The following is a 26,158-nucleotide window of genomic DNA, read 5'->3' on the forward strand; positions in this document are numbered from 1 at the left end:
TGGATTGGTTTGGATTGGTTTGGATTGGTTTGGATTGGTTTGGATTGGTTTGGATTGGATCTGGATTGGTTTGGTTTGGTTTGGATTGGTTTGGTTTGGTTTGGATTGGTTTGGATTGGATTTGGATTGGTTTGGATTGGGTTTGGATTGGGTTTGGATTGGTTTGGATTGGTTTGGATTGGTTTGGATTGGTTTGGATTGGTTTGGATTTGGTTTGGATTTGGTTTGGATTTGGATTGGTTTGGATTGGATTTGGATTGGATTGGATTTGGATTGGATTGGATTTGGATTGGATTTGGATTGGATTTGGATTGGATTTGGATTGGATTTGGATTGGATTTGGATTGGATTTGGATTTGGATTGGATTTGGATTTGTATTGGATTTGGATTGGATTTGGATTGGATTTGGATTTAATTCGGATTGAGTTTCAATCCAAAATTAGTTTGGATGGTGATTGGATTGGCATTGGATTCTGATTAGATTGGCATTGGATTCTGATAAGATTTGTATAGGATTTCGATTAGATTTGGATTGAATTTGCATTGTATTTGGATTTAGATTTACTTCGGATTGATTTTAATTTGATTTTAATTAGGTTTAATTGGGATCTGGAATACATTTGGATTGGTTCTTTCTTTGACTCCTTTTATCACCAAACCCGATCAGGAATGCATAACAAAATTATAACTCAATTCTATCATTTGTTGTTATTTAAAACAACGTGTGTTAAAATAAGATAATTCGATAAAAATGTGTCTTCGGCCAGTTTTATTTCATATCAAAATTATAACAACATTAGTTATGATTATTTTTACAAAATAATTGCCTACATTTTTTGTAGACATTGGAAAAAAAAATCGGAGGTGATCACCTTCAGTAACTTGAACCCGCTCGATATTAATACATAGCTGGAACAAAGTTAATTGCCTACATTATGAATGGAAATCAAGCGTGGTAGCGTACGAGATTTCTATCCGTGATGTAGGCAATTACCTCGAAAGTAGATTTTTGTACAGAAAAATTATAACAACGTTTGTTGTTGATATGAAGATATCAACCTCTGTTTTAATTATGTTACGGCCAGAGGTATTTTTGATATAATTTTTGTCATTTTACAACTAACCAGCAAAATTTATAACACATTTTGTTACAGTATTTTTCTGAAATAAATAACTCCCCTTGTTATAATTTTGTTATGCACTCTTGATCGGGAATGGAGATGCAATGCACAGATGAGGTAAAAACCTTACTGATGCATTTTTGCTTAAAATTTGGCTCAATCTGCATAAGTGGAACGAGCTAATCACGACTGTGGTTGATTCTAAAACAGAAAAGCACTAAAAAATATTAACGCAATCAATCATTTTTCCATCCATAATTAATGTGTTGTCAAAGAGGGCGCCAAAAATTCATATGACGCTCAATCGATGTCAAATTTTCACCACTGATGTTACAGCAGGTGGCTTCTATCAACTTAGTTATCGTGACAGTCCAACGCTTTGACTACATCTTTATTTACTTTCCGCGAATGATCTTCATGCTCGAAATTTCATTCAAAATCCTTCATGTGCGGAAACATCCGCTCTTTTGAACTCGATTGTTTGAGACATACACACCGGCACAGAAATGTAAATACTTGCGAACAAAGCTGACCGCGCAAACTCGCTTCAACTGGTTACGTTCGTTGGAAGTTACTTTGTAGATATAGCGCTCGTCAGTATCGTCCCCCGCAGGACGGTTTATGATTTTTTTCGCGAAACCCCCAAGATAAACAATCATAACACTTGAGGATTTTCTAAAGATTTAAAATCCTGTGGTTTCAGCGTTTCAGGCAAACCATTTTGATTTTGGATTGATTTTAAATTTAATTTTGGTTAAGTAGAATTTTGACACATTTTGTACTTCTAAACTTGTGAGGTCGGAATGCTGAGCACAATCACAGACATCATTCCTATACAAACCAGTAAAAGATTCGGGAGAGTGTGTGCTGCATTATTAAATATTAATAATTGATCAGTGTTGACTGATGATTGAAAGTGAAAAGAAAACAGTTGTGGCAACTAGACTTTGTAATAGACTTTGCTCGGTGGGATTTTTTAAAGCATTTTTTCACTTTTGATGCATGTCAGATTGGCAGTTGATTGTGTTCGGTACTGGTTGGTTTCACTACAGATTATCAAACGATACACATTCAAAGTTTTTACCACAATGTCTTACATATCATTGCCTGTGGTAATATGAAATTGCCATTCAATGTCAGACCATTGAGCTCTTCCCTCCAAGAAAAATAAATATCATACATCTCGGAGTCCACTTCTTGGTTCCTGCGCTTCACCAGACCGAGGAAATCAGGGAAATCACGTTTGCAGTTTATACGACAACCAAAACAAACTGCGCCTGCGGTTCCACATGCCGTCGGAATAAATTCTCGTTCTAGCAGATGAACGAAATTGCTCGAGTGCGCGAGAAAAGCGAAACGTGATCACACACCAGTCGAGCTATTAACGATTTGATGGCGTTCTTCTTGTCCTATTCTCATGCCCATCAAATAATGCCCACCGTGCAACTAAAATTAAACAATATTCGTGAATTGTTGCTGGTTTTTGGTTGCCGAAATTCGGATTTCGTTTGCATAACTGCAAACTGAATTCTGAAAATGAACAATCATGAAATGAACATCAAGAACCAATACTGAATAAATATGTTTAATGAAATTAAACAAATGAACTTCATGAAAACTATGTGAAGTTAGCTTTGTAATCGAATACAATCTGGGGACAGTGAGTTCGTTTCTTGGTTGAGGATAGGTGAAAAAAGGATAAATAATTTAAAACATAATAAACATTAACTTGAACTTTTTAAATTTATATGCCTAACCTCACCTAACCTCAAACGGTCAATATAGCATGAGCAGTATAATCCTCATGTGTTATAATTAAGTCTACATGTTAGAACAGAGAACAGACGTTCAAGCTAGACTTACTAATGACGCCATCTAGCTAATATCGCCTCGAAAAGAAGTGTACATATATATATGATCGCAATCATGTGATCATAAAATTAGTTTAAAATGTTGACGCTAGTGGCGCAAATTATATTCAAGCTTGTTTGTCTGTTCTCTGTGATGATGGGCGAATTCTATTTCTAAGAAGTACTGCGATGGTTTACTTGTGCAACTATTAGGGGGTGTAGTCCGGGTACCGTACCGGGTGCCATACCTGATTTTCGAGGAGTTCTTGGTGCAGTTGCTGCAGCTGTTGGCCGAGGTTGACATTGTGGATCGACTGCGGTTGCTGCTTTTTGTTGCCATTGGCTATCGATGGAACGGGGAAATGATTGGTGGTAGTGGTATTGGTGGTGGTGGTAGTGGTGATGGTGTTACCATTCTAGAATACACAGTAAACAACAAAGGAAGAGAGAAATTGATGTACACACTTTGGAAATTTGGTAACGGGTGAATGGGTGATGACGAACTACATCTAGAAAAAAAAAGTGATAGGTTGCAAGAAAAACTTCAAATAGATATGGGAAAACAAAAAAATGGGAAAGAATCAAATCTTGTTACCTCGTTGGCTTTGGCCGCATTGTCCTGCTCCCACTTGCTGGCAATGAGAAGTGTTTCTGCTGTTTTCTGCTGAATCGATTTGGAGTCATCCAGAAGAGTGAGTTCATAGAACTCTTGTATATCTGAAATTTTGAATGTAGAGATGATAAAGAAAAGGATCAAAATAAAATTCTTCATGTAGTTTTCAGAGTGACTAATACCCCTCTTATGAGTTAAGAAGATTTATTTTATCTAATTAAATTTATTATTTATATGTTTATCTTTTGGAGCTACTGAATAATGCGTATGAAGTCATATGAAAATCACATGCTATGTTGTTGGTGTGTAGTTGCAATGAGCCAGGCTTCGCCTCAGTACACCCCTGTGTACTCTCCACCGGTGTCAGTCTACCCACGAGATGGTTGTAGAATTGAAATGAACGACGTGAAATTCGTGCCGGGTTTTGCAGCTAGCCTCGTGTTCATAGGTAAGCTTGCGCAAAACAACATTTACGTGTGTTTCGGGAAAGAAAATTGTAAGATCGTTGACGCGTCCGATGATACAGTGGCGGTTTGTATTACCTACGGGTCGCTGGAGCAGCTATGAAAGCATCAAATAATAAGCACCGAGAGAACTGCCAACACCAGTGGCACAGACGCCTTGGCCACCGTGTCCACCGAGCGGATGCGTAAGAAAGGTTTGGTCAACGGAATCAAGGTAAGCGACTGTGGAATGAAAATCATTTGCGAAATTTGTTTAGAGGGGAAGTCGGCATAAGCCATACGGATCTTTGCGGTTCCATGAAAAATGAGACACCGAGCGGCAATCGTTACGTAATGCACATTATCGACGACTACAGCCGCTTCACCGTGACGTACCTACTCAAGCACAAATCCGAAGCTGCTGCGAGTCTGAAGGATTATGTGTGGTGGGTGGAAAATACAGTTGGACGCAAACCTGCAGTAATCCGCTCGGATGGAGGTGGGGAGTTCGATAATAAGGAGCTACGTAGATTCTACCGTGAGGGAGGAATTAAGCCGCAGTTCACGACTCCTTATTCTCCCCAGCAAAATGACGTGGCTGAACGGAAGAACAGGAGCATCACCGAGATGGCCATCTGTATGCTGATCGACGCCGGTTTGGAGAAACGCTACTGGGGATAGGCCGTGCTCACGGCTACATATCTACAAAACCGTTTACTGTCTAGGTCGATAGGTAAGACATCATATGAACTGTGATGGGGGCGGCAGCCTGACCTGTCACATTTGCGAGTGTTCGGCAGCGAGGCATATGTGCACGTTCCTGTAGTAAAGCGTACCAAAATAGATAGCAAGGCAGGTAAATTGGTCTTCGTTGGTGTGAGGGTGAGATATATTAGGAATTGGGCAATCGACTTTTAGAGTGCATTGATGACAGATATGCAAATATCGTATAACAGTTTGGTTGCCAACACCGACTAGTAAATAGCAGGCCATGACTTTGCCTCTTTCCTCGCGGGACAACGAACGGAGAAGCACGCGCGATAAGACAGCACAATCCGTGACAGATAGCTCGTTCGGAAGAACTGGGCCGCACATTTGGCGATCCTGCCAGGTTGTTCCTGGTTGGAAATAATTGTTTTGTAAGTATCCTGTGGGCGTGATTGGGACATTTTTTCATCGGTTTCGACTTGTAATGTCGAAGACGCTATGGACGAGCGTGGGATTGATAAATTTGCTCATCGGTTTCGACTTGTATTGTCGAAGACGCCCTGGAAGAGCGTCGGATTGAATAATTTGCACATCGGTTTTGACTTGTGATGTCGAAGACGCTCTGGAAGAGCGTCGGATTAAATTTTTTGCACATCGGTTTCGACTTGTGATGTCGAAGACGCTCTGGAAGAGCGTCGGATTGATAAATTTGCTCATCGGTTTCGACTTGTAGTGTCGAAGACGCTCTGGAAGAGCGTCGGATTAAATGATTTGCACATCGGTTTCGACTTGTGATGTCGAAGACGCTCTGGAAGAGCGTCGGATTGATAAATTTGCTCATTGGTTTCGACTTGTATTGTCGAAGACGCTCTGGAAGAGCGTCGGATTGAATGATTTGCACAGCGGTTTCGACTTGTGATGTCGAAGACGCTCTGGAAGAGCGTCGGATTAAATTATTTGCACATCGGTTTCGACTTGTGATGTCGAAGACGCTCTGGAAGAGGGTCGGATTGATAAATTTGCTCATCGGTTTCGACTTGTAATGTCGAAGACGCTCTGGAAGAGCGTCGGATTAAATGATTTGCTCATCGGTTTCGACTTGTGACGTTGAAGACGCTCTGGAAGTCGTCGGATTGAATGATTTGTATATCGGATTCGACTTGTGATGTCAAAGACGCTATTGGAAGCGTCGGAATGAATGATTTGCTCATCGGTTTGGAGTTGTAGTGTCGAAGACGCTCTGGAAGAGCGTCGGATCAAATGATTTGCTCATCGGTTTCGACTTGTAAAGTCGAAGACGCTCTGGAAGAGCGTCGGATTAAATGATTTGCACATCGGTTTCGACATGTGACGTCGAAGACGCTCTGGAAGTCGTCGGATTGAATGATTTGTATATCATATTCGACTTGTGATGTCAAAGACGCTGTGGGAAGCGTCGGAATGAATGATTTGCTCATCGGTTTGGACTTGTAGTGTCGAAGACGCTCTGGAAGAGCGTCGGATTAAATGATATGCACATCGGTTTCGACTTCTGATGTCGAAGAAGCTGGTTTGACAAATGTGTTGTTTCTCAACGGTTTCGACTTAAAAAAAAAGTTGAAGGCGCTCTGGAAGAGCGCCAGCATAAATGATTTGTTTTCTCATCGGTTTCGACATGTGATGTCGAAGCTGCTGTGGTAGAGCGCTGGATTGAATGTTTTGGCTTGTGACTTCGCAGACGCTTTGGAAGAAGTTATTTGTTTTCTCATTGGTTCGACCTACGAGTTAAAATGTCGAAAGAATTCTGAAGTAGCGCCGAAACAAATTATTCGTTTTCTCGTCGGTTTCCACTTGTAATGTCGAAGGTGCCAGATTGAATGATTTGTTTTTCTTATCGGTTTTCGACTAAACATGATTTGTTTTCGGATTAAATTATTTGTTCGGTTTTCTGCTTGCGTTGTCGAAGGTGCTCTGGAAGAGTATCGGATTGTTGCAGCGAATTGTTCGCGTCAAAGAAACGTTAATGCAGATCACCAGAACACAACTATTCAAATTTGAATTTCTAAGGTGTTGTGTGAGAGCACCGTACTTATTGGCTTGAGCTTGAAGGGCCAATAAATAGTATGTTTGAAGAGCTACCGATATTGTTTTGATTTAATTGTATTGGATATGGTCTGCCGATTTGAATTCTTTTGGTTTTGGATTGCAATGCTGGAAATATTTGCAAAAGAATAAATAAATAGAAGGAATACAGCTGGAGGATCATGAAACTGAAATAGTTGACATTTTCAAAATGTTAAAAAAAGGCTGGATTAATTTGCTTAGTAAATATGCATTTACGTATTTGTATGTGGACTTGGGATTAAAATATTGGATTTGGATTGTTTTTGGTATTGGTTTTTAATGAAATTTTTTATTTTTGATAATGGGTGAGGTAACATGATTATTATATTTGAGAATTGGAATTGGCTTGGTTGCAAATATTTAATATTATTTTAGAATCAACTTTTGGTTATAAGCTAGAGATTGTATTTGAAAGATGGAGTTGGACTAGAATATTAGTTGTGAAAATTGGATATGAATATGAAAAAAATAATACTGATACGAGTTATTTATAACCATGCAATGGCGGGCATAAATAAAACTTCAAATAAATTACTGTGGAAATGCTAAAAAATACACGTAAATAGTAAACCAAGAACTAGTTGCAATGCAGAGCCATGGAAGATGAAGAGAATAAAAAAAACTTGATTATTTTATATGAATGTTTGATTTTGGTATTCCATTATAAAAACGTTCCAATGTTGATCTTTGATTAAAACTTTGTTCATGGAATGGGAATATTGGATTTGCTTTTCGGGTTCATACATTGGATTTGAGTAGCAGATTGGAAAGTCCTATTAAAATATTTGAATTCAATTTTAATTAGGATGGTTTTATTATAGGAATTGAGTACGGATATCGGATACTGGATTGTAAAATTAGAAAAATGCGACAACTATTTACTTGTTTATGAAAATCCTAAGTCAATGGTTTTTTTCTATTTTTTAGTGAGACAAGAAGGGAATGTGAGGGTGAGATATATTAGGAATTGGGCAATCGACTTTTAGAGTGCATTGATGACAGATATGCAAATATCGTATAACAGTTTGGTTGCCAACACCGACTAGTAAATAGCAGGCCATGACTTTGCCTCTTTCCTCGCGGGACAACGAACGGAGAAGCACGCGCGATAAGACAGCACAATCCGTGACAGATAGCTCGTTCGGAAGAACTGGGCCGCACAGTTGGGTAATCAATGGAGCACAAAGGGTTCTTAGATCGTGATACGGACTCGGTTATAGTCAGCAGAGATGCTTGATTCTTAGAGTTGAGCAACGGTTCGTGCTTTGTGGAAATTCCAATGTCAGGTGGAGAAGGCACTGAAGTGGAACAGGGAAACCTGAAACAGGAGGAGCAAGAAGTCGATTATCCGAAGGACGAAACTTCAGAACATCGTGATTCGTGATCAACACGAAGATGCAGAGTCTGAAGGTGAAGATCAAGAAGTCGTACGACGGTCCACTCGTTCTACTCGTGGTGTGATTCCTGGGTGACTCGGTGACTGCGTACTGGATAGTGTTGTTAAGAAGGAGTCCTGTGCTTTCGAAGAGCCTAGTAACTATAGAGAGGCCATGAAGGATGCGCAGTGGCATAGTGCTATGGTTGAAGAACTCAGCACCCACAGGCGGAATGGAACCTGGGAATTGGTGTGCGCTCCGGAAAGACAGAAAGTGGTTGGATCCAAATGGGTCTTTAGAGTGGAGCGCAATGAGAAAGGTGAACTGGTGAAACGCAAAGCCCGGGTCGTAGCTCAAGGCTATACTCAACGAGAGGGAATAGATTTTAACGACGTGTACGCACCTGTGACTAGCCAAGTGACTTTGCGTGCATTTTTGGCTGTTGCAGTAAACAGGAAATTCTGTGTCCACCATTTTGACGTAAAAGCTGCTTATCTCCATGGCTCACTCGATGAATAGATTTTTATGAAACAACCTCCGAGATTTAAGAAGAAAAACAAGGAGCGATGGGTCTGTACATTGAAACGAAGCATCTATGGCCTACGACAATCGGCGAGGTGCCGGAATAGGCTGCTAAATGATGTTCTTTCTAAACTTGGATTCAATGCATCTGTATCTAATCCCTGCCTTTACGTGCGAGGAGGAGAGTGTGAGGCTTATCTAATAGTTTATGTAGATGATCTGTTGCTTGCGTCAGCGTCCGGTAAGGTCATCCAGGACATATTCAACAATTTGAAAGTGGAGTTTGATCTGGCATCCTTAGGACCTGTATGCCATTTTATAGGACTGGAAATCCAACGGGATCAAGGTGTTTACAAGATTCGTCTGCACCAGTACATTGAAAAACTTGTCAACAGCCATGGAATGCGTGGAGCCAAAGGAGCAAAATCGCCTTTGGACTTGGGTTACCTGAAAGACATGGAGGACTATTTGAAGCATGCTTGCAGTTATTTCTTAGTAGTTGGTGGAGATCTGGATCAACAGCTGAATGGGTATTCGGACGCCGACTGGGCCGGAGATCCTTGTGATCGGCAAACGACGTCGGGAATGGTATTTTTCTTTGGTGGCTCAGTAATTTCGTGGGCCAGTCGTAAGCAAGGTAGTGTAACGCTCTCGTCCATGGAGGCCGAATATGTGCCAGGAGGCCGTATGGATAAGAAAACTACTCATCGATTTTGGAAATCCACAAATACAGCCCACGGTGGTTCGAGAGCACAATCAGGGCTGTTTATCTTCTGTGAAGTGTGAAAGAGCCAGCCGAAAATCCAAACACATTGATACTAGGCAGAAATTTGTGCAGCAACTGTGTATCAACAAGGTCGTCGAACTCGTTTATTGTCCGACTGAGAGCATGACTGCGGACGTGATGACTAAGCCGTTAGGACCGACCAAATACGCGCGGTTCTGTGAAACACTTGGCTTGCATCAGTAAACCCGAAGCTAATGTCCATTGCGGAGGAGTGTGGAGTTGCAATGGGCCAAGCTTCGCCTCAGTACACCCCTGTGTACTCTCCACCGCTGTCAGTCTACCCACGACGTGGGTATCGAGAAATTTATACCGAAAACGAACATCAACCCGTCGAGACGCGTGTGTGTACGAAACTGTACTTTTCTATTTTCACGAATAAAGTTCCTTTTTTATCTAACGCTTAGTGTTTCGCTAGTGCCTTTATTTCGCGTACCCGAATCTTTCCCAGATACACGCGGTTCCACTGCACTATGGTCCAGGATACAAATTTACGCGGAAAGATGCATTCTACGCCAAAACTATATTTTTTCGAAGAAATTGTTGTTCTACAAAATTATTCAAAATAAAAACCGAAACGGCAGCTCTTGGCTCCTCAAGTTTCTACCCAAGCAATAAGGTAATTAGCTGTATAGGTAAATAAAGTAGGCAAATAAGATTAGATTAGGTACCTAGCGTAGTAAAAATAGTGTAAGTTGCGTTTGTTTTTTTCAAGTCGAGTCAAGTACGAGACACTGAAGACGACCACACAGTTGTGGTCGAAATACGTATCTGCAAAGATAACAAAACGTGGTGGAATTAAATGGAGAGTACTAAACTCGTCTTAGACGGTTGAATACATTCCACTAAAAGAGCTTAAAATATTTTTTCTATTCAAAATAGTAAGGGCATCATTATGGTGCTATCAAAAAATAGGGTGGCCCACCATTTAAAAAAAAAATAGAAAATATTTTGTTTACTTCTCGGAATTTGACAATTTTTATCTACTTTTTTTGTTTTACATTTCTCGAAAAAGTCGTCTTTGGGTGAGCTCTAAAAAATGCAACTTTTGATCGGTAAATGTGCTCAATATCTTTTTCCGATCAAAAGTTATAATCGTATTTCTGTCAAAATTACATTTTTTCAAAAGTTGATATCCCTGGTTAGGGCAGACCAAAAACAATGAACCAATATGTTCACACGGCATTTGAAAAAGCAATTCATATTCTTTATTGTGTCAAAAAATTGGCGATATGTAATTTTTTTATCTCAAGTTTTACCATTTTTACAAAAATCATGTTTTTTTCAAGTAAATTGATATAACTCGACAATGGAAGAAAATATAGACGATATTCCTATAACAAAACACGCGTTTGGGGCCGTTCAAAAATTACGTCCAAGGTTTGAGGGGGGGAGGGGGGTCAGAGTTTTGTGACAGTTTGTGACAGGGGGAGGGAGGGGGTTCGTCTTATGTGACGTCCGTTCACAAGAAAAAAATACTGAAAGCATTTTAGAAACAACTTGCATTTTAAAAACATTCAAACTGTTAGTAAGGGACATAACTCACTATGTTATTGTGAAAATAGTGTACGAAAAAGATAAACCACAGTAATCGCTAAAATATAAATGAGACATGTACGTACAGGGGGAGGGGGGGGGTCAATTATTTGTGACAGTTTGTGACAGGAGGGGGGGAGGGGGTTGAAAATGCCGAAAAACGATGGACGTAATTTTTGAACGATCCCTTTTGGAAAGCCCCAAAAGTCTTGAACAAATGACATTCGTGAAAAATGAAAAATAAAAAAAAGTGTTCGTTAAAGTAGTCGCTAGTAGAAATACTACAATAAGAGATCGGCGAAGACGCCATCTTGTTTCCAATTGAACCGTCAAAAGCGATTCCAATTCGACTTGTTTACATTTTGCATCCATAAGAAGCAAGCAAAAAGTTCAAGTGCTGCCAGTCTTATTTTCACTATATCATGCATTTTCATACGTTGCCATTTCGACAGTTTTTCACTTCGCCGGTCTCTGGTTATAGGGTTGCTAGTCGCTAGAGTATATTTATTCGCTGTTGGTTTGAGCGAGACAAAGTAAACGTCAAAAAAATTTCAACCAGCAATCTGAGTGAAAGAGCGAATATTTTGTTTACCGAAAACCACGTGCTTTTAGGCATTTGCATTTTTGGCGACAAAAGAAAAAAGAATGAGCACGTGTCCCAGTAGGTGAGGCACAGACAAACAGACGTAACACTAGAGAAATTCTCATCGATCATGACTTCAACGCTCAATTTGAATTAGAGCGATTGTGCGATTCACAACTAGAGGCGCTGGAATCGTAATCCTTCGAGTTTGACATTTCACTCCAGCGCCTTCTGGTGACAATGTCATACGAAACATTGTTTCGTGTAACATGCTCGCAAGATGGTAGTAGAGGAGTTGGGCGATGGATTTTTCTGAAAAATGTTCAAGCTGTTACGTCTGTTTGTCTGTGGTGAAAGATTCGAACAACATATTATAGTACGTTCAGATTATGAGCTATATCACTTGATATAGCGAATCTTGACATGAGATGCCATATGCATTATTTCCAGTGAAAACTAGATGTACAAACACTGATGTCAAGATGCTCTATATCAAGTGATATAGCTCATAATCTGAACGTACTATTATAGTACGTTCAGATTATGAGCTATATCACTTGATATAGAGCATCTTGACATCAGTGTTTGTACATCTAGTTTTCACTGGAAATAATGCATATGGCATCTCATGTCAAGATTCGCTATATCAAGTGATATAGCTCATAATCTGAACGTACTATTAGGTTTTGTCCGGCATTTCTACACTGAAAAAAACTTTGTAGTAGAAATAACAATTTTATGGTAAAATTAAGAACAGTACCGACGTTTTTCAACTGAAGGGACAAATCGCTTAATTTTACCATAAATGTAGTAAATCTGATTGATATTATTTTTAATTTCACCACAAAAATTGTTATTTAGCTTAGACTCATAGTACGTTCAGATTATGAGCTATATCACTTGATATAGCGAATCTTGACATGAGATGCTATATGCATTATTTCCAGTGAAAACTAGATGTACAAACACTGATGTCAAGATGCTCTATATCAAGTGATATAGCTCATAATCTGAACGTAGTCTCAAACAAAATAGTTGATTTTACTACACAATTTTACTATATTTTCAGTAAGAATAACCATGTAAGCGGTTGAATATACTATTTTTATAGTAAGATAGACCATATTAAATAAAAATTAAATAAAATTTTTAGTTATTTTAAGACGATTGGCACTTCGGTTGAAAAACGTCGGTACTGTTCTCAACACGCTTAGACTGGACAATCTAAAATTCGGTAAAAAATACCGATAATCGAACTAAAGTGCACATACCTAAAATGTACACTCAAACCAAACTGCTGATATATTCTATGTGCGCAAAGCTCATAGATTATAAAATAATGGAAGAATTTCAATTCTATGTGCGGCTAATAAAACTTATGAATTTTATTTATAAGGCTTATTATGTATAAAATACATTAGATGTGTATAGACATGAAAAACATGCGCAACCCCACATTTTTTTAATTGACGCAAAGTAAACAATTTTCAGGCGCGAGCTTGGGCGCGAACAATACAGTCTTGAAGAAAACCAATTCTTAGCCGCAGTAACAAACACAATTTGGGATTATGGAATACTGGTGAAAGTACTCGAGGTAATTAATTATATTACCACATATTACTATATGTTTAGTTATTACATCCCTTATTCAGGTTTTCATAATTGTGTTACAGGCAGAATTATCGGCAGCGAAGAACTTGGTAATCAATTGGGCTTATGCGAAAATTCGGCAGATCCACTTTTGATCTTGATAGTCTGATAGAAAGTAGTCGTAAGTTTTTAAAGATCATATTTTTGTAAACCAAAAACATTTAAACACTTAATATTGTAGGATGGCATAATTCAAATACATGGGAAACTAAGGAAGAGGAACTGAGTCGAGAAGGGCCAATTATTTTTGCCACCGTAGCCAGCAGTAGGATAGGATTATGTTGGAACCACTGAGACGACCGTCGTACATCAAACGGCTCTTCCGTGCCGTCGGCTATTCACCGAATAATGAATAATCACCGCTCACAAAATCCGCATTCTTTCGACCCCGAATTATGATTGCAGAGATATTGGTGATTGTCGATTGTTGGGGGGAGAGGGCATTGGCACGGATGATCCGGCAGATGTACGACAAGGACGTGGCAAGTAACTTATCATATTTGAATGGATCAGTAGTAATGTAACCACCAGCGCTTTTGTCGGTTTTGTTCTGTAGGTTAATAATACTTTTTGTGACTCTGACATTTATGCAGCGAACGGAGCCAAACATGGAGCCAATTTCTTTTTTAATTTGTGCCACTACATTGAAAAAATCAAAAATGTTTTACTGAAAAACTACGAATAAATGAACTAAAAGGCTATTCAGCATGATTGAGTTAATCATTTACTTCCCTACTAACATTGCTATTACAAATAGCATTAAAATTCTGAGCATAATTTATTTGTTCCTAATCCGAGACATGGCCATTATACACTATTATTTTCATTACTCTCATTAGTATAATCCATTCGAGCTCCTTAATGTGAATCAAAAGGTTGCACATAAAATTCATCTTGATTATATCGGCAATAATTCAATAACGTTGCACATAGTTTTCATATATGAAAGTAACTGGTCGTATTCTAAGTGCAGGGCATATATAACTAATGTGCGTTTTTATTTGAGTGTAGGTAATCATCGATTACCTAAAGTTAGGTAGTGGTGGCCATCAAGAATTATCGTTAAAAATTACCGATTTTTGGTCGTTAATTTTTACCTAAAAATAGGTTTTGGATGTTTGTTTTGGTCACGCAAAAACGTTGAAAATTACCGATTTTTCGGTAATTATTAAGTGTTTTGTTTACAGAAAAACAAAATTCTTTCAATCACTCATGTTTTTATTTTCAATGCGATAAATATGGAAATGTGCTTGGGATGCAGAACGAGCTGCCGCTTTGAATAAATGTGCCGATACCGGATTATATTTATAATGTTTTAAAATCTTGCGTGAATACCTGGCGGTTTAATCTGTTTGTTGTTGTTGCACAAGAATTTCTCCTTACGGTCCTGGCAAACTTTTCCGCCGGATTCCGGTCCCTATGTATTTTAAACGTGTCGGATTTTCGCCATTTATAAAATACATGGGAGCAAATCCCGTGAAAAGAGCTTTCCGTAATTTTGCAATAAGACAACGGCCAAACAATGAATCTTGATTCGGACGGGTTCGGAAGTGGTCCGAAAATGAGTTTTTAATTCTTCTTGAGGAGGACCTGCGAGCGCTTGATGTATTCCAATGAAGCGTGATTAGGGCCATCTTTAGCGGTGTTCAAGAGAACGTGTGTCGTCGAAGAATGCCAGACAGCAACCATGCAAATTAGATGTTCCGTTCAATGCGGTGTGGAGCGAGCTGGGTGAGCAGACCAAATTCAAAACGACTTAGCCGGCGTAGCTCGCTACCGAGTCCGGAGGAATGTGGCCACGAACCGAGTGTTGTTGATTCAGATTTATCTGTAGGTATAAACCCAATAAATGAAAATAAATAATATAAAAAAACGCGCACTGCAAAACAGACCTAATTGTTGGTGACTATAGATAGTAGAATCTATAGATGAGCGAAAGCATGACTGAGTCGATTTTTTTGCCCGTGCACACGCACATATGACGTCACAGCCCTTAACGTTTCCATTGAAATCGTGACGTCATGCTCGTTTGGAGACACGATTGACAGCTCGTTTGGAGACAGCGGATTTATCTTCGCTCATCTATATATTCCACTATCTATATTGGTGACTAGGTTATGTCCTGGTCCAGTCTGGAAGTTTTTCGGATGGGAAATTGCTATGATTTTCCAGAAGCTTAGTTTTTTTAGTGCTAGTCGCATTACATACGCATGCTTGCGTAATCAACTTGCTCAGAAACCTTGCGGTTAATAACTGTGGAAATGTTTAATCAATGCTGATTAGCCGCCCTAAAGTTCCAGCCGAAATATGACACCAGGAAACCATTTCAGGAATTCTGCAAATAAATATAAGTTCCTTTATTATCCTCGAAAGTTGTTCATAAGCAATCAACACTATTACCATCAATCTTGAAACGTAACATATTTTCCAAAGAATACTGCCGCAGGAACAGGAAGTTACAATAGCAGGAGATTTGTGAGCAGCCAACAGGAGCAAACACTTTTTTTTACAAACACACGAAAAATGTAAGTTTAGGTAAAAATTAACGTCCTCGTCTGAAAACGTCAAGTACCTAAAAGTCGGTAAAAACTAACGATAATTATCGTTAATTTTTACCGATATTTGTAGTAAACATCCAATACCTAATTTTAGGTAAAATAAAAACCTAATTTTAGGTAATCATATCTAAGCGTGTTAATATTACCCCTGAAATAGTAGTTTCTATACTATAAAATTTTTCTCAGTGTATGGGGGCACGCCACTGTTCTGTGATTCTACTTTGTGGTACCAATCGTGAAATGCAGATGTCGCGTTCAGTCTGAGATGCCACTCACATCAGAACTCGCACTCATGCGGAAATTGCATTCACCACAGCGTTTGGTGAATTTTTGATCACTCTCTTTCTCTGATGCGCCGTCGCCGGCAAACTGTCAAAAAAATTGTTTTCATTCGCTGTTCGGTTCGGAGAGTTGAATAAATAAAATTATTTTCGTCTAACATCGCAGAAATTCTAATAAAGTGATGTGTTAAATAAAGACGATACCAATTGAGGTAAGAAAACAATTGTATCCCCATGTGGTATCGCGCTTATCGATTGAATGTAATGTTCTTTAGAATCGAGTTACACGAACAAAATAGGAAGCACCGGAACCAATTTCAATCCGCACGATGAACCTTCACCACTACTTAAACTCCGTGCAGCGTGTTTGGAACGCCGGAGAGGGACAAGCGGTGGCACGGTTACTGTCCTTATCCGACCAGCATGTCAACAATCGAACGTTGCACGTGGAGTATCCGGAGACGGCTGTGGATCGTCAGCTCGAATCTCCACTGGATGAGGTCGTTTCGTGCCATTTGAAAGTGCTCTACTATCTTACCAAGGAGCGTAAGTTGATTATTTTGTTATTTGATTTATGAAAAATGTTTTATGCGTTAACACTCAATACAAAAATTTCAGCACGCAACTACAGCGAAGCCTACAAACAGCAAACGAACTGCATCCAGGCGGTGGTCAAAATGCTTCAGGTGATGAAGGACGAAAACTGGTTTCTGCCGATCATGTACACAGTGGCCATCGATCTCCGTCGGTTGGCCGCCAAATGCGAGGAACAACTGAAAACTTCCAAACCGGGCGAAATTCTCGAGAAAGCAGCCGAGTGTCTGATGGGTTGTTTCCGCGTTTGTGCCGCGGATAACCGAGCCTCCGATCAGGACACTAAGCGTCTCGGGATGCTGAATTTGGTCAACCAGCTGTTCAAGGTTTACTTCCGGATCAACAAGTTGAATCTGTGCAAGCCGCTGATTCGGGCAATCGACAGTTCGAATTTTAAGGAATCCTTCAGCTTAGCCCAACGGATCACGTACAAGTACTTTGCCGGACGGAAGGCCATGTTCGATTCGGATTACAAAAATGCAGACGAGTATTTGAGCTTTGCGTTCGAGAACTGTTCAAGGAAGTTTACAAAGAACAAACGACTCATCCTGACGTATTTGGTTCCGGTGAAGATGCTTTTGGGGTACATGCCTCGCAAGGAAGTTCTGGAACGGTACAATATGTTGCAGTTTCACGAACTGACCGTTGCACTGAAGGAGGGAAATGTGCGGCGGTTTGACGAAGTCATCCAGAAGCATGAGGCGTTCTTCATCAACGCTGGAATCTATCTCATTGTCGAAAAGCTGAAGATACTCGCCTACCGCAATCTGTTCAAGAAGGTTTACTTAATCTTGCAGACGCATCAGATTGATTTGAATGCATTTTTGACGGCGCTGCAGTGGGTCGGAGAGGACGAGCTGACCATGGACGAAACGCACTGCATCGTGGCCAATTTGATCTACGAGGGACGGATCAAGGGCTACATCAGCCATCAGCATAATAAGTTGGTGGTTTCCAAGCAGAATCCGTTCCCGAATGTGATTGTTAATTAGATTATGTATGAAATGAGACAAATATATGTGTCAACTGAATCTAAAATCGAACCCAGCCACCATCAGCATGGTATGTTGATTTATGAATATCTCCGAATTTTTCGATTTATTGTAGATTTTTCCATGGGGTTAACTCAATATCTTGATAAACTTTTTTTGATCGTATGGTTTCCCCACTAAAATCTTTGCATCACATTTCAAAAAGATCCCAAATAATTCGTAGAAAAATAAGATGGTAATTAAAATACAATAAACATTTGGGATGAGTAGACAGATAAATAGTATTTGGTATCCCTTGTACAGAAACAGAAAAAAAATCCAATCAGAAGCCCAGAGAGCTCCACTCGGCATTCTAAAAGTATTTTTTCCCAAAGGACTCCTTTTGAAAGTAAAAGTCCAAAATAATTTAGATCAGAAGGCTAATAATGTTCCGTTTGGATACCTAAAAGAATTCTGTTTTGGAAGCCCAAAAGAATTCAGTTCAGAAATATAAAAGATTTCCTTTCACAATCCCAAATAATTTCATTCGGAAACTCAGAGAACAGGGAAAGGACTTATTTTGGGTCTACGAACCGAGATTTTTTGGTTGTCTAAACGGAACTTTTTTTGCATTTTGGAAAAGAACTCTTCGAGTGTTGGCATCGATTTCTTCTGCGCTTCCGAACAAAATCCTTTGAGGGTTTCCCATAAGTATTCTAATCGGAATCCCTTGTCCAGAAGCAGAGAAAGATTCCGTTCAGAACATTCCAATCAAGAGTCCAAAAGTATTCTTTCCGGAAGCCCAAAAGGATTCCGTTCGGAATTCTAAAATGCTTTTGTTCAGAATTTCATTTGGTCCAAAGTCCAAAAAGAATGTTTTGGAAAGCCCAGAGTGATTCCTTTCGAAAGTCCAAAAGAATTTCGTTCGGAAGCTCGAAGGGATTCTGTTAGTAAACCAAGAAGGATTACGTTCGGAAATTCTTTGCGGGAATCCGTTCGAACAGATGTTTTTGGGCACCCAAAATGGGATTCTTTTGGGCTTTCGAACGGAATCACCTTGGGTTTTTAATGGATTTATTTTGGGCTAAAGTTATCGAAAACAACAAAATTTAATGTCTGTTAAAGTCGATAAATTCAATCAAAAGTGTATAATTTATATAATTTGTATGATGTCTGTATACTGCCAAAAATATCTATATAAGATATATGTGTCGCCGTTATAAATTTTTGCAATAGCTCCACCCCAATATAATCGATATAGAACCACACATAAATTAAATAATTGCTATTGCTAATTTGAGACCACACATAAAGTTTATTTGAATATATATTTTATTAGTAGTTCGCGTGGAGAATGGTTATGTGTGCGCTGATATACATCATAAGTTAAATCTATGGATTTTTGTGTGTGTGATATGTGTGGATTTCTAGTAGTGTATGTCTGATCCCTGACCCCCTTGATTTGTGTTTGGTAGAAACCGAAACCTTAATGAATTTGCAATATCAAGTTTCGAACCACTGTGCCTCGTGCCTCATTCTACTAGTGCCAATCGTGAAATGCAGACGTCGCGTTGAGTCTGACTTGCCACTCACATCAGAACTCGCACTCGTGAGTTAATCGCATTCACCATGGCTTTTGGTGAATTTCTGGTCACTCTCTTTGCTGCGCCGTCGCCGGCAAACTGTCAAAATATTTGTTTTCGTTTTGTTCGGATCGAACCTCGGTTCGGAGGGTTTGAAGCGCGATGCTTGATTGTAGGCAAGTTTTGTGGTATTTTTGATTAAAATCCCTTAAAATCTTATAAATATGTGTGTATAAAAACGAAATCAACTTAGGTAAGCAAAGAATTGTATCTTCCAGGACAACGTGCCTTTTGAGTCAATTTCTCATTCATAGAATCGAGTTACACATTGACGATTGCGAGAGCATCGATTCCACACGATGAACCTTCACTACTCTGTGCAGCGAGTTTGGGATGCTGGGGAGGGACAAGCGGTGGCACGATTACTATCCCTATCCGACCAGCATGTCAACAACCAATGGCTGCACGTAGAACATCCGGAGACGGCTGTGGACCGTCAGCACGAATCGCCTGTGGTTGAGATCGTTTCGTGCCATTTGAAAGTGCTCTTCTGTCTCACCAAGGAGCGTAAGTTTTTTGATTTACATAAGTAAGAGGACTTCGCTTTAATCGCTCCTAAAATTTCAGCACGCAACTACAGCGAAGCCTTCAAACATCAAACAAACTGCGTCCAGGCGGTGGTCAAGATGCTTCAGGTGATGAAGGGCGAGAACTGGTTCCTGCCGGTCATGTACACTGTGGCCATCGATCTCCGGCGGTTGGCCGTAAAATGCGAACAACAGCAGAAATCGTCCAAACCAGGCGAAATTCTCGAGAAAGCCGCCGAGTGTTTAATGAGCTGTTTTCGTGTTTGCGCCGCGGATAACCGCTCATTGGACCCGGACACGAAGCGACTCGGGATGTTGAATTTGGTCAATCAGCTGTTCAAGGTATACTTCCGGATAAACAAATTAAATCTGTGCAAGCCACTGATTCGGGCAATTGACAGTTCGAATTTTAAGGAATCCTTCAGCTTAGCCCAGCGGATCACGTACAAGTACTTTGCCGGACGGAAGGCCATGTTCGATTCGGAGTATAAAAATGCAGACGAGTACTTGAGCTTCGCGTTTGAGAGATGTCCGAGGAAGTTTACAAAGAACAAACGACTCATCCTGACGTATTTGGTTCCGGTGAAGATGCTTCTGGGGTACATGCCTCGTAAGGAAATTCTGGAGCGGTACAACATGTTGCAGTTTTACGAGTTGACCGTTGCACTGAAGGAGGGAAATGTGCGGCGGTTCGACGAAGTCATTCAGAAGCATGAGGCGTTCTTCATCAACGCTGGAATCTATCTCATTGTGGAAAAGCTGAAAATACTCGCTTACCGCAATCTGTTCAAGAAGGTGTACATAATCTTGCAGACGCATCAGATTGATTTGAATGCATTTTTGACTGCGCTGCAATGGGTCGGAGAGGACGAGCTGACCATGGACGAAACCCACTGCATCGTGGCCAACTTGATCTACGAGGGACGGATCAAGGGCTACATCAGCCATCAGCATAATAAGTTGGTGGTTTCTAAGCAGAATCCGTTCCCGAATGTGATTGTTAATTAGATTAGATGTATGGAATGAGACGAAATAATGAATCAACTGAAGTGTTCTCCTTTGGTAGAAGAGGTATCACATGGAAATGGGTTTATTATTTATTCATAGAATGCTCTCTGATAAATGGTTGATGAATAGCTCCCCCGTTTAGAGACGGCGGGGAGAATATCCACGAAACTGTGACTACAACAGTGCAGAAAGTGTTAGGCACTGCACAGCGAGGCCAACGAAATGAGTAGTGATGGACAAGAAAAAAGAAACTAGGAGTCGAATGCTCGTACCTGTGCGACCGGAATAAAATAGGATGGTAGCGGCACTCCGTGGATGCGTGTGCACGCCACAGAGTTTGACAGGAATGTGCAGAGTCACGGATTGCTGAAGTGTGTATCTAAGAAACCACGCTGAAGGTATCTTACTCAAACCTCACCGTACCCGTTGCAATGGAAAACGGTACAGTGTAGCAGTGACAGTACAGTGCAGTACAGTGACAGATAGAAAATATCTAGCGCATAAAAAAGTTGCACCGTCCACTGCAAACCGGCCAAACAAAAAAACAAAACCCACACCTCCACCAATCCACAACCAACAGCGTGCACCAATTATCGGAAATAAGCAAAGCCTTCGACAACAACATCTACGACAAGAACAAAATCATCACATGACCAAATACATCAGCAACAACAACAACAGGATGAGGCCACCCATGGTCCGTCTGACTCAGCAATCCACCGAAGGAGACGGCCGTTTCCTTAAAGCCAGACTACGTGACCCGAGGAATATGAAGCTTGTCCGGTTGTTTTTGGCATACATGAAGGACCAGTCTGCTAATGTATGCGTCGAGGGAATGACTTCAACGAGCATCAGCATGCTCCTTGCATCTGAAGGACTGCCGACGGCACCAGAATATCTACATCAAATATTCAGCCAAGGCCATCAGGAATACGGAATTGGGCTGCAGCTGATCTACAGTCATATCGACAATACCTGTCCAGCGAGCGGACACATCGTCTGCAACAACTACGGGAGAGCACAACGAGAAAGTAGCACTATCTTAACGACCGACGGGGTAAATATTTTAACAACCAACGTACTTCCAAGTTCTTCATCAAAACAGAATACGACTGAAGTTTTGATTTATTGTCAAAATTTCAATCGCATGAAAAGCGCAGCTGAAATGAAGAAAATTCATAATGACATCTTAAGCTCGTCCTTCTCGGTTATTTTGGCAATTGAAACCAGCTGGGATGAAAGCGTGAATAGTGAAGAACTTTTTGGAAGCAGCTTCAATGTATTCAGGGACGATTGTGATTTCTACGAATCTAAAAAAAGTCCAGCGGTAAAGTTCTAATCGCAAACTCTACCAATTTTGATTCAGAAATAATAACTACCAAAAAATATAAGAATTTTGAGCATGTTTGGGTAAAATCTAACATTGCAGGAGAAACCCGTGTTTTCTCCTCTGTGTATTTTCCACCGGAACATGCACAAACAACATCTTATGGAAGCTTTTTAAAAACTGCAGAAGAAATTTTATCGGAACTTCCTCCTGAAGTCAAAGTACATATTTACGGAGACTTTAATCAATGTACCGTTGACTTTATTCCGGATTCAGAGAACGAACAAATTCTACGCTGGGGAAAATGAAACACTTTTGTTTATATTTGACAGAACTACTAACCTAGGACTTAACCAAATCAATCACATTAAAAATCAACAGAACTGTTACCTTGATCTCGTACTATTGAATGACAACATAAGACATAAGCTATGTAGATTTAACTGGAAGCTAATTTGAGAAAATGGAGCTAATATTGAATCTTCCATTGATGTCTTTTATTGCATCATTTTTGATATTATTATTGACGAGGTTCCAAAAAGAAGAAAACAACGGAGCGAAAATTCAAAATATCCAATTTGGTACAATAGGCAAATAAAAAGTTTAAAGAATCGCAAACAAAAATTAAATAAAACTAAGACGAATGGAAATTTGAAAAAATATTTCGACGTCTGCGATCAATTAAAATTAGCAATTGATGTAGCATTTGAAGAACACAACACGAAAATAGAAAACGAAATAAAGAACTTTTTCAATTACGTAAAACCAAATTAAAATCAGACAATTTTCCGTCATCCATGTATTTAGACGAACGCGTTGGTGATTGCTCTGACATTCGCAATTGAGATCGAATCTCTATACATTTTGAGAAGTTTTCGGCTGAGAAATTTCCTCGCCTTTCCGAAGCATAGAAATAGTACACTTAAATAACTGTGGGAATGAGTTACGAGACGGCTAATGTTTCAGTTGTGGATGACCGGGCAGATTCTTGCCTTCAAAGAATAAAATATATTTTCCTTTACCTGAAACAGACGCCTGTTTAAAAATAAGAAATGGTTAAATTTTGCCTTTTGAAGTTCCGCCTTTTGCATTGCGCCTAATGATTTTTTCCGCTTTTTGTTACATGTGTAAGAAAGGTTTGCCTTTTGAGATTCTGCGTTTTGTGATTCCGTCTTTTATTCGGGTCCCTAGGAAAATTAGAATTTTTTAACCATATCTGTTAAATATGACACGAAAAGATCGCTCGACTAATTTTATTCAATATTTGCTCAGTTCCGTTGGGCTCAGTAAATTTTGACACCTTTTCTCACAAAATATGGGAGAATGTGCAACGGCACTGAATAGTTCCGAATCCACCGTGGTCCGATGTAAACGGTAGCAATATTCCCATCCACCCATTCTCCACTCGGTAGATAGATGTCTCTAGCCCGGGCGTTGTTCCGAACAACCGGTGCCGATATGATGTCATTCCCCAGCATGAACTCTGCAATTGCAATGGAGCTTTTTATATAATGTCCTATTGGATCGCTGATTACCTGCACTTACGGTCAAAAACCTTCTGAGCCTCAATGTCGTCTGGTGAAACCCACCAAATCGGGGGATTCACCGGATACCCGTCGGAAACAGCCAGCTTGAAACGCTCCATAATGATCGGAGTGTACCTCTCATGCAAATCCGTCATCCTCTTAGAAATACGCACCGTCTCCTCATCGTAGTCCCACGGTACAAAAGAAAACTGAATGCTTGGCATAAACACGGTGGCTTGCAGCCACCTGATGAACATCTCCTTACTCGGGTATTGGTTGAAGTACCCATTTCCACCGACCATATCGGGCAACACCAGCGGGTAACCGACCATGTTCATCATCAAAAGGGTGGGAATCAACGTCGGAAGACCGTTGTGCCAACCCCACTCGGAAAACTTGTCGTTCATTCGCACGAAGATCGGCAAATCCTGTGTTCGTCGCGCTGAACGAACTTCTGCCAGATTGCCGAATTTGGCTACGGTTCGCAGATAGCTGTCCGCAATCATAAACGGGTGCTTTGAGCGTGGTCCGTTCAGCACTGGATCATCGGGCATCCAACTCGGTTCTCCTCCATCAAACTTGAAACTGGAGACCCCGGTTTCAGTTTGGAGATTCTTCAGACGGTTGGTGAACCACTCGGCAACCTGCGGCTTCGTTAAGTCCAAATGTGCAGACCCATTCGGTTCACTGTTCCACCATTGCGCCGCCGTCTGCCCATTGTGGTTTGCCACCAGGTAATCGTTTCGAAGGGCATCAGAGTACGCTGGCTCGCAATCCTTGTTGACGAATGGGTGAACCCAGAGTGTTACTCTGGGGAATCCTTTCGCTTTCAAAACACCAACGGTATGCTTCATGCGGGGGAACTTTGAATTATCAAACTCTAACGAGCCGTAGCACTTTTCCCAGTTGTCGTCGATTTCAATTTGTCCATTTCTCCAACCATTTTTGTAGATTTCATCAGCGTACACGTAAAGAACGGTATCGTTGATATCCTTTTTGTAGCGCGCCCATGTAGACCAAATTGGATACTTTACCATTTCTTCCGCTGGGTGTCCGGAAGGCTTACCCAGAATCCTTTCGATGGCCCCCATATGAGCTTCTCGAGCGTTCTTACCGACACCGATCTGATACACGAACGAGTACGTGTTGTCGTGAATGTCATAAGGAAGCGACTTTTTCGCCCGCAAACACAAGTAACCTGGTTGTCCATAGTTCTGATCGATGAACAGAGGAGTTTCGTCGTCCACGTAGATAAACGATCCCAAGGAATTCAGCCAGTACCGTTCCGCAATGTAGCAACTGTCGTCTGCTTTGATCATGTAATCGTACCCATTGAACTTCTGCTTTTGAACAGGCCAATATTGCATAACCTGCATCGGACCACCGAACCAGTTTACGTCCGTGCCCAGCTTAACACAGTCCTCCGTCGCTCGGGAACGGTGCCTTATTCGTCGTGCGACGGTAAACAGCGAGAAGTCTTCTCCATTCCAATCGATAGTGAACTCAATCGCCTCGCCGTCCGAGTTACGCAACCTAAATCCGTGTTCCAGTTGTTCATGGGAAACTACAGATCCGAGGTCATCGCCCATGATGATTGTTTGCACCGGCTTGGCGTTGCGATGCACTGTTAGCTGCTTGGCGGCGGTATCGACATGTGCCACCACATTGTGATTGTTTCCGAACGGTAGACTGTAGTTGGCAGCATGAATTGCTGTGTGAATTAACAACGCGATAATCAGTGTAATACGTCGGAACATTTTTGACTGACGGCTGAAGATAGACTGAATTGTGTGACTGGTCTGCTACTGTATGGAACAAATTTTCGATTGTCAGCTACTCAAGTGTCGATTGAAGTGGCTATTGATGCGAATTAATCCTGCAATGTTGAGTTTAGGTTCGATAACTACTTATGCCGTATACAACCATGCAGAGAAATAAAATTATTATATTCACTATCGATGTTTGGAATACTAAAATTCTGGTACGTTTTGCGACCAAAAAATCGTCGGTATGTCGGTATCAGTAATTTATTGTTAGCCCGAAAGCCGCTCTTAACCTTTCCGTCCCCAACGTCTGTTTTTAAGGGCTTTCAAAAATCTAAACTGCTGTAAAAATCGCATTTCTTGACCGATTCTTTCGCAACAAGTTGCACTCCATTCGGATGGATCCCCATTTTCGATTTATACTAGTTTGTTCGAGGCTATCCACAGTACGGTTCCAGAATTATTCCAGATTCCGTTGGGGTCAGTTATCCCAGGAATAAACGGCCATTTACAATTTTAAGTCAAAACTGGTCGTGCGACACCTCAAATTTCATGATTTTACAAAGCAATGATAAGAATGATATTTTTAGAGTTCCTGGCCCACTCGGATTCAATCTGGCCACATCGGTCACAATCCGGGGACCTACGGAATTGCCATTTTCTAAATTGA

At 40.5% G+C, this 26,158-nt stretch overlaps 4 protein-coding genes and 1 long non-coding RNA gene across 13 annotated transcripts in view; 3 read left to right on the forward strand and 2 right to left on the reverse strand.

Annotated features, from left to right (window-relative positions):
• The window catches only part of LOC134207939 (disks large 1 tumor suppressor protein), a 202,909-nt gene that overhangs the window by 75,572 nt on the left and 101,179 nt on the right, over window positions 1-26,158 (reverse strand). For 5 of the 6 annotated variants that reach the window (XM_062684019.1, XM_062684018.1, XM_062684016.1 and 2 more), the window contains exons 5-6: window positions 3,568-3,689; window positions 3,221-3,388 (exon numbers count right to left, since the gene is read on the reverse strand). In XM_062684019.1, coding sequence (XP_062540003.1) covers window positions 3,221-3,388; window positions 3,568-3,689 — 290 coding nt within the window. The remainder of the gene's footprint in view (window positions 1-3,220; window positions 3,389-3,567; window positions 3,690-26,158) is intronic. The other variant, XM_062684020.1, reaches the window with a different exon arrangement.
• Window positions 13,107-13,981, forward strand: LOC134207948 (uncharacterized). 2 transcript variants are annotated; one of them, XR_009978449.1, is made up of 3 exons: window positions 13,107-13,234; window positions 13,314-13,411; window positions 13,472-13,981. It is a non-coding gene; the product is annotated as an uncharacterized LOC134207948 (long non-coding RNA). The 2 variants fall into 2 exon arrangements; XR_009978450.1 differs by having other exon boundaries at window positions 13,123-13,234; window positions 13,293-13,411.
• Window positions 16,198-17,766, forward strand: LOC134207943 (PCI domain-containing protein 2 homolog). Its single transcript, XM_062684030.1, has 3 exons — window positions 16,198-16,341; window positions 16,405-16,675; window positions 16,748-17,766. The coding sequence occupies exons 2-3, from the start codon at window positions 16,459-16,461 to the stop codon at window positions 17,713-17,715; spliced, it is 1,185 nt and encodes a 394-aa protein (XP_062540014.1). The 5' UTR covers window positions 16,198-16,341; window positions 16,405-16,458; the 3' UTR covers window positions 17,716-17,766.
• LOC134207944 (PCI domain-containing protein 2 homolog) lies at window positions 19,376-20,913 on the forward strand. 3 transcript variants are annotated; one of them, XM_062684034.1, is made up of 4 exons: window positions 19,376-19,530; window positions 19,592-19,844; window positions 19,905-20,206; window positions 20,279-20,913. In XM_062684034.1, the coding sequence occupies exons 2-4, from the start codon at window positions 19,637-19,639 to the stop codon at window positions 20,870-20,872; spliced, it is 1,104 nt and encodes a 367-aa protein (XP_062540018.1). In that variant the 5' UTR covers window positions 19,376-19,530; window positions 19,592-19,636; the 3' UTR covers window positions 20,873-20,913. The 3 variants fall into 3 exon arrangements, with proteins under 3 accessions (XP_062540018.1, XP_062540015.1, XP_062540016.1); XM_062684031.1 differs by having other exon boundaries at window positions 19,905-20,913; XM_062684032.1 differs by lacking the exon at window positions 19,376-19,530 and having other exon boundaries at window positions 19,538-19,844; window positions 19,905-20,913.
• On the reverse strand, window positions 23,117-25,507 carry LOC134207941 (myogenesis-regulating glycosidase-like). Its single transcript, XM_062684023.1, has 2 exons — window positions 23,745-25,507; window positions 23,117-23,682 (listed from the first exon to the last, which is right to left on the reverse strand). The coding sequence occupies exons 1-2, from the start codon at window positions 25,480-25,482 to the stop codon at window positions 23,483-23,485; spliced, it is 1,938 nt and encodes a 645-aa protein (XP_062540007.1). The 5' UTR covers window positions 25,483-25,507; the 3' UTR covers window positions 23,117-23,482.

Source organism: Armigeres subalbatus, chromosome 1 (assembly GCF_024139115.2).
Source record: "Armigeres subalbatus isolate Guangzhou_Male chromosome 1, GZ_Asu_2, whole genome shotgun sequence".
Lineage (NCBI taxonomy): Eukaryota > Metazoa > Arthropoda > Insecta > Diptera > Culicidae > Armigeres > Armigeres subalbatus.

Bases quoted from the DNA above. Each gene is read 5' to 3' on its own strand.
- LOC134207943 (XM_062684030.1), top strand. From the start codon at position 16,459: ATGAACCTTCACCACTACTTAAACTCCGTGCAGCGTGTTTGGAACGCC. The intron at 16,676-16,747 runs GTAAGTTGATTA...CAAAAATTTCAG, and splicing joins CTACTATCTTACCAAGGAGC to CACGCAACTACAGCGAAGCC.
- LOC134207944 (XM_062684031.1), top strand. From the start codon at position 19,637: ATGAACCTTCACTACTCTGTGCAGCGAGTTTGGGATGCTGGGGAGGGA. The intron at 19,845-19,904 runs GTAAGTTTTTTG...CTAAAATTTCAG, and splicing joins CTTCTGTCTCACCAAGGAGC to CACGCAACTACAGCGAAGCC.
- LOC134207941 (XM_062684023.1), bottom strand. From the start codon at position 25,482: ATGTTCCGACGTATTACACTGATTATCGCGTTGTTAATTCACACAGCA. The intron at 23,683-23,744 runs GTAAGTGCAGGT...TTGCAATTGCAG, and splicing joins GGCTCAGAAGGTTTTTGACC to AGTTCATGCTGGGGAATGAC.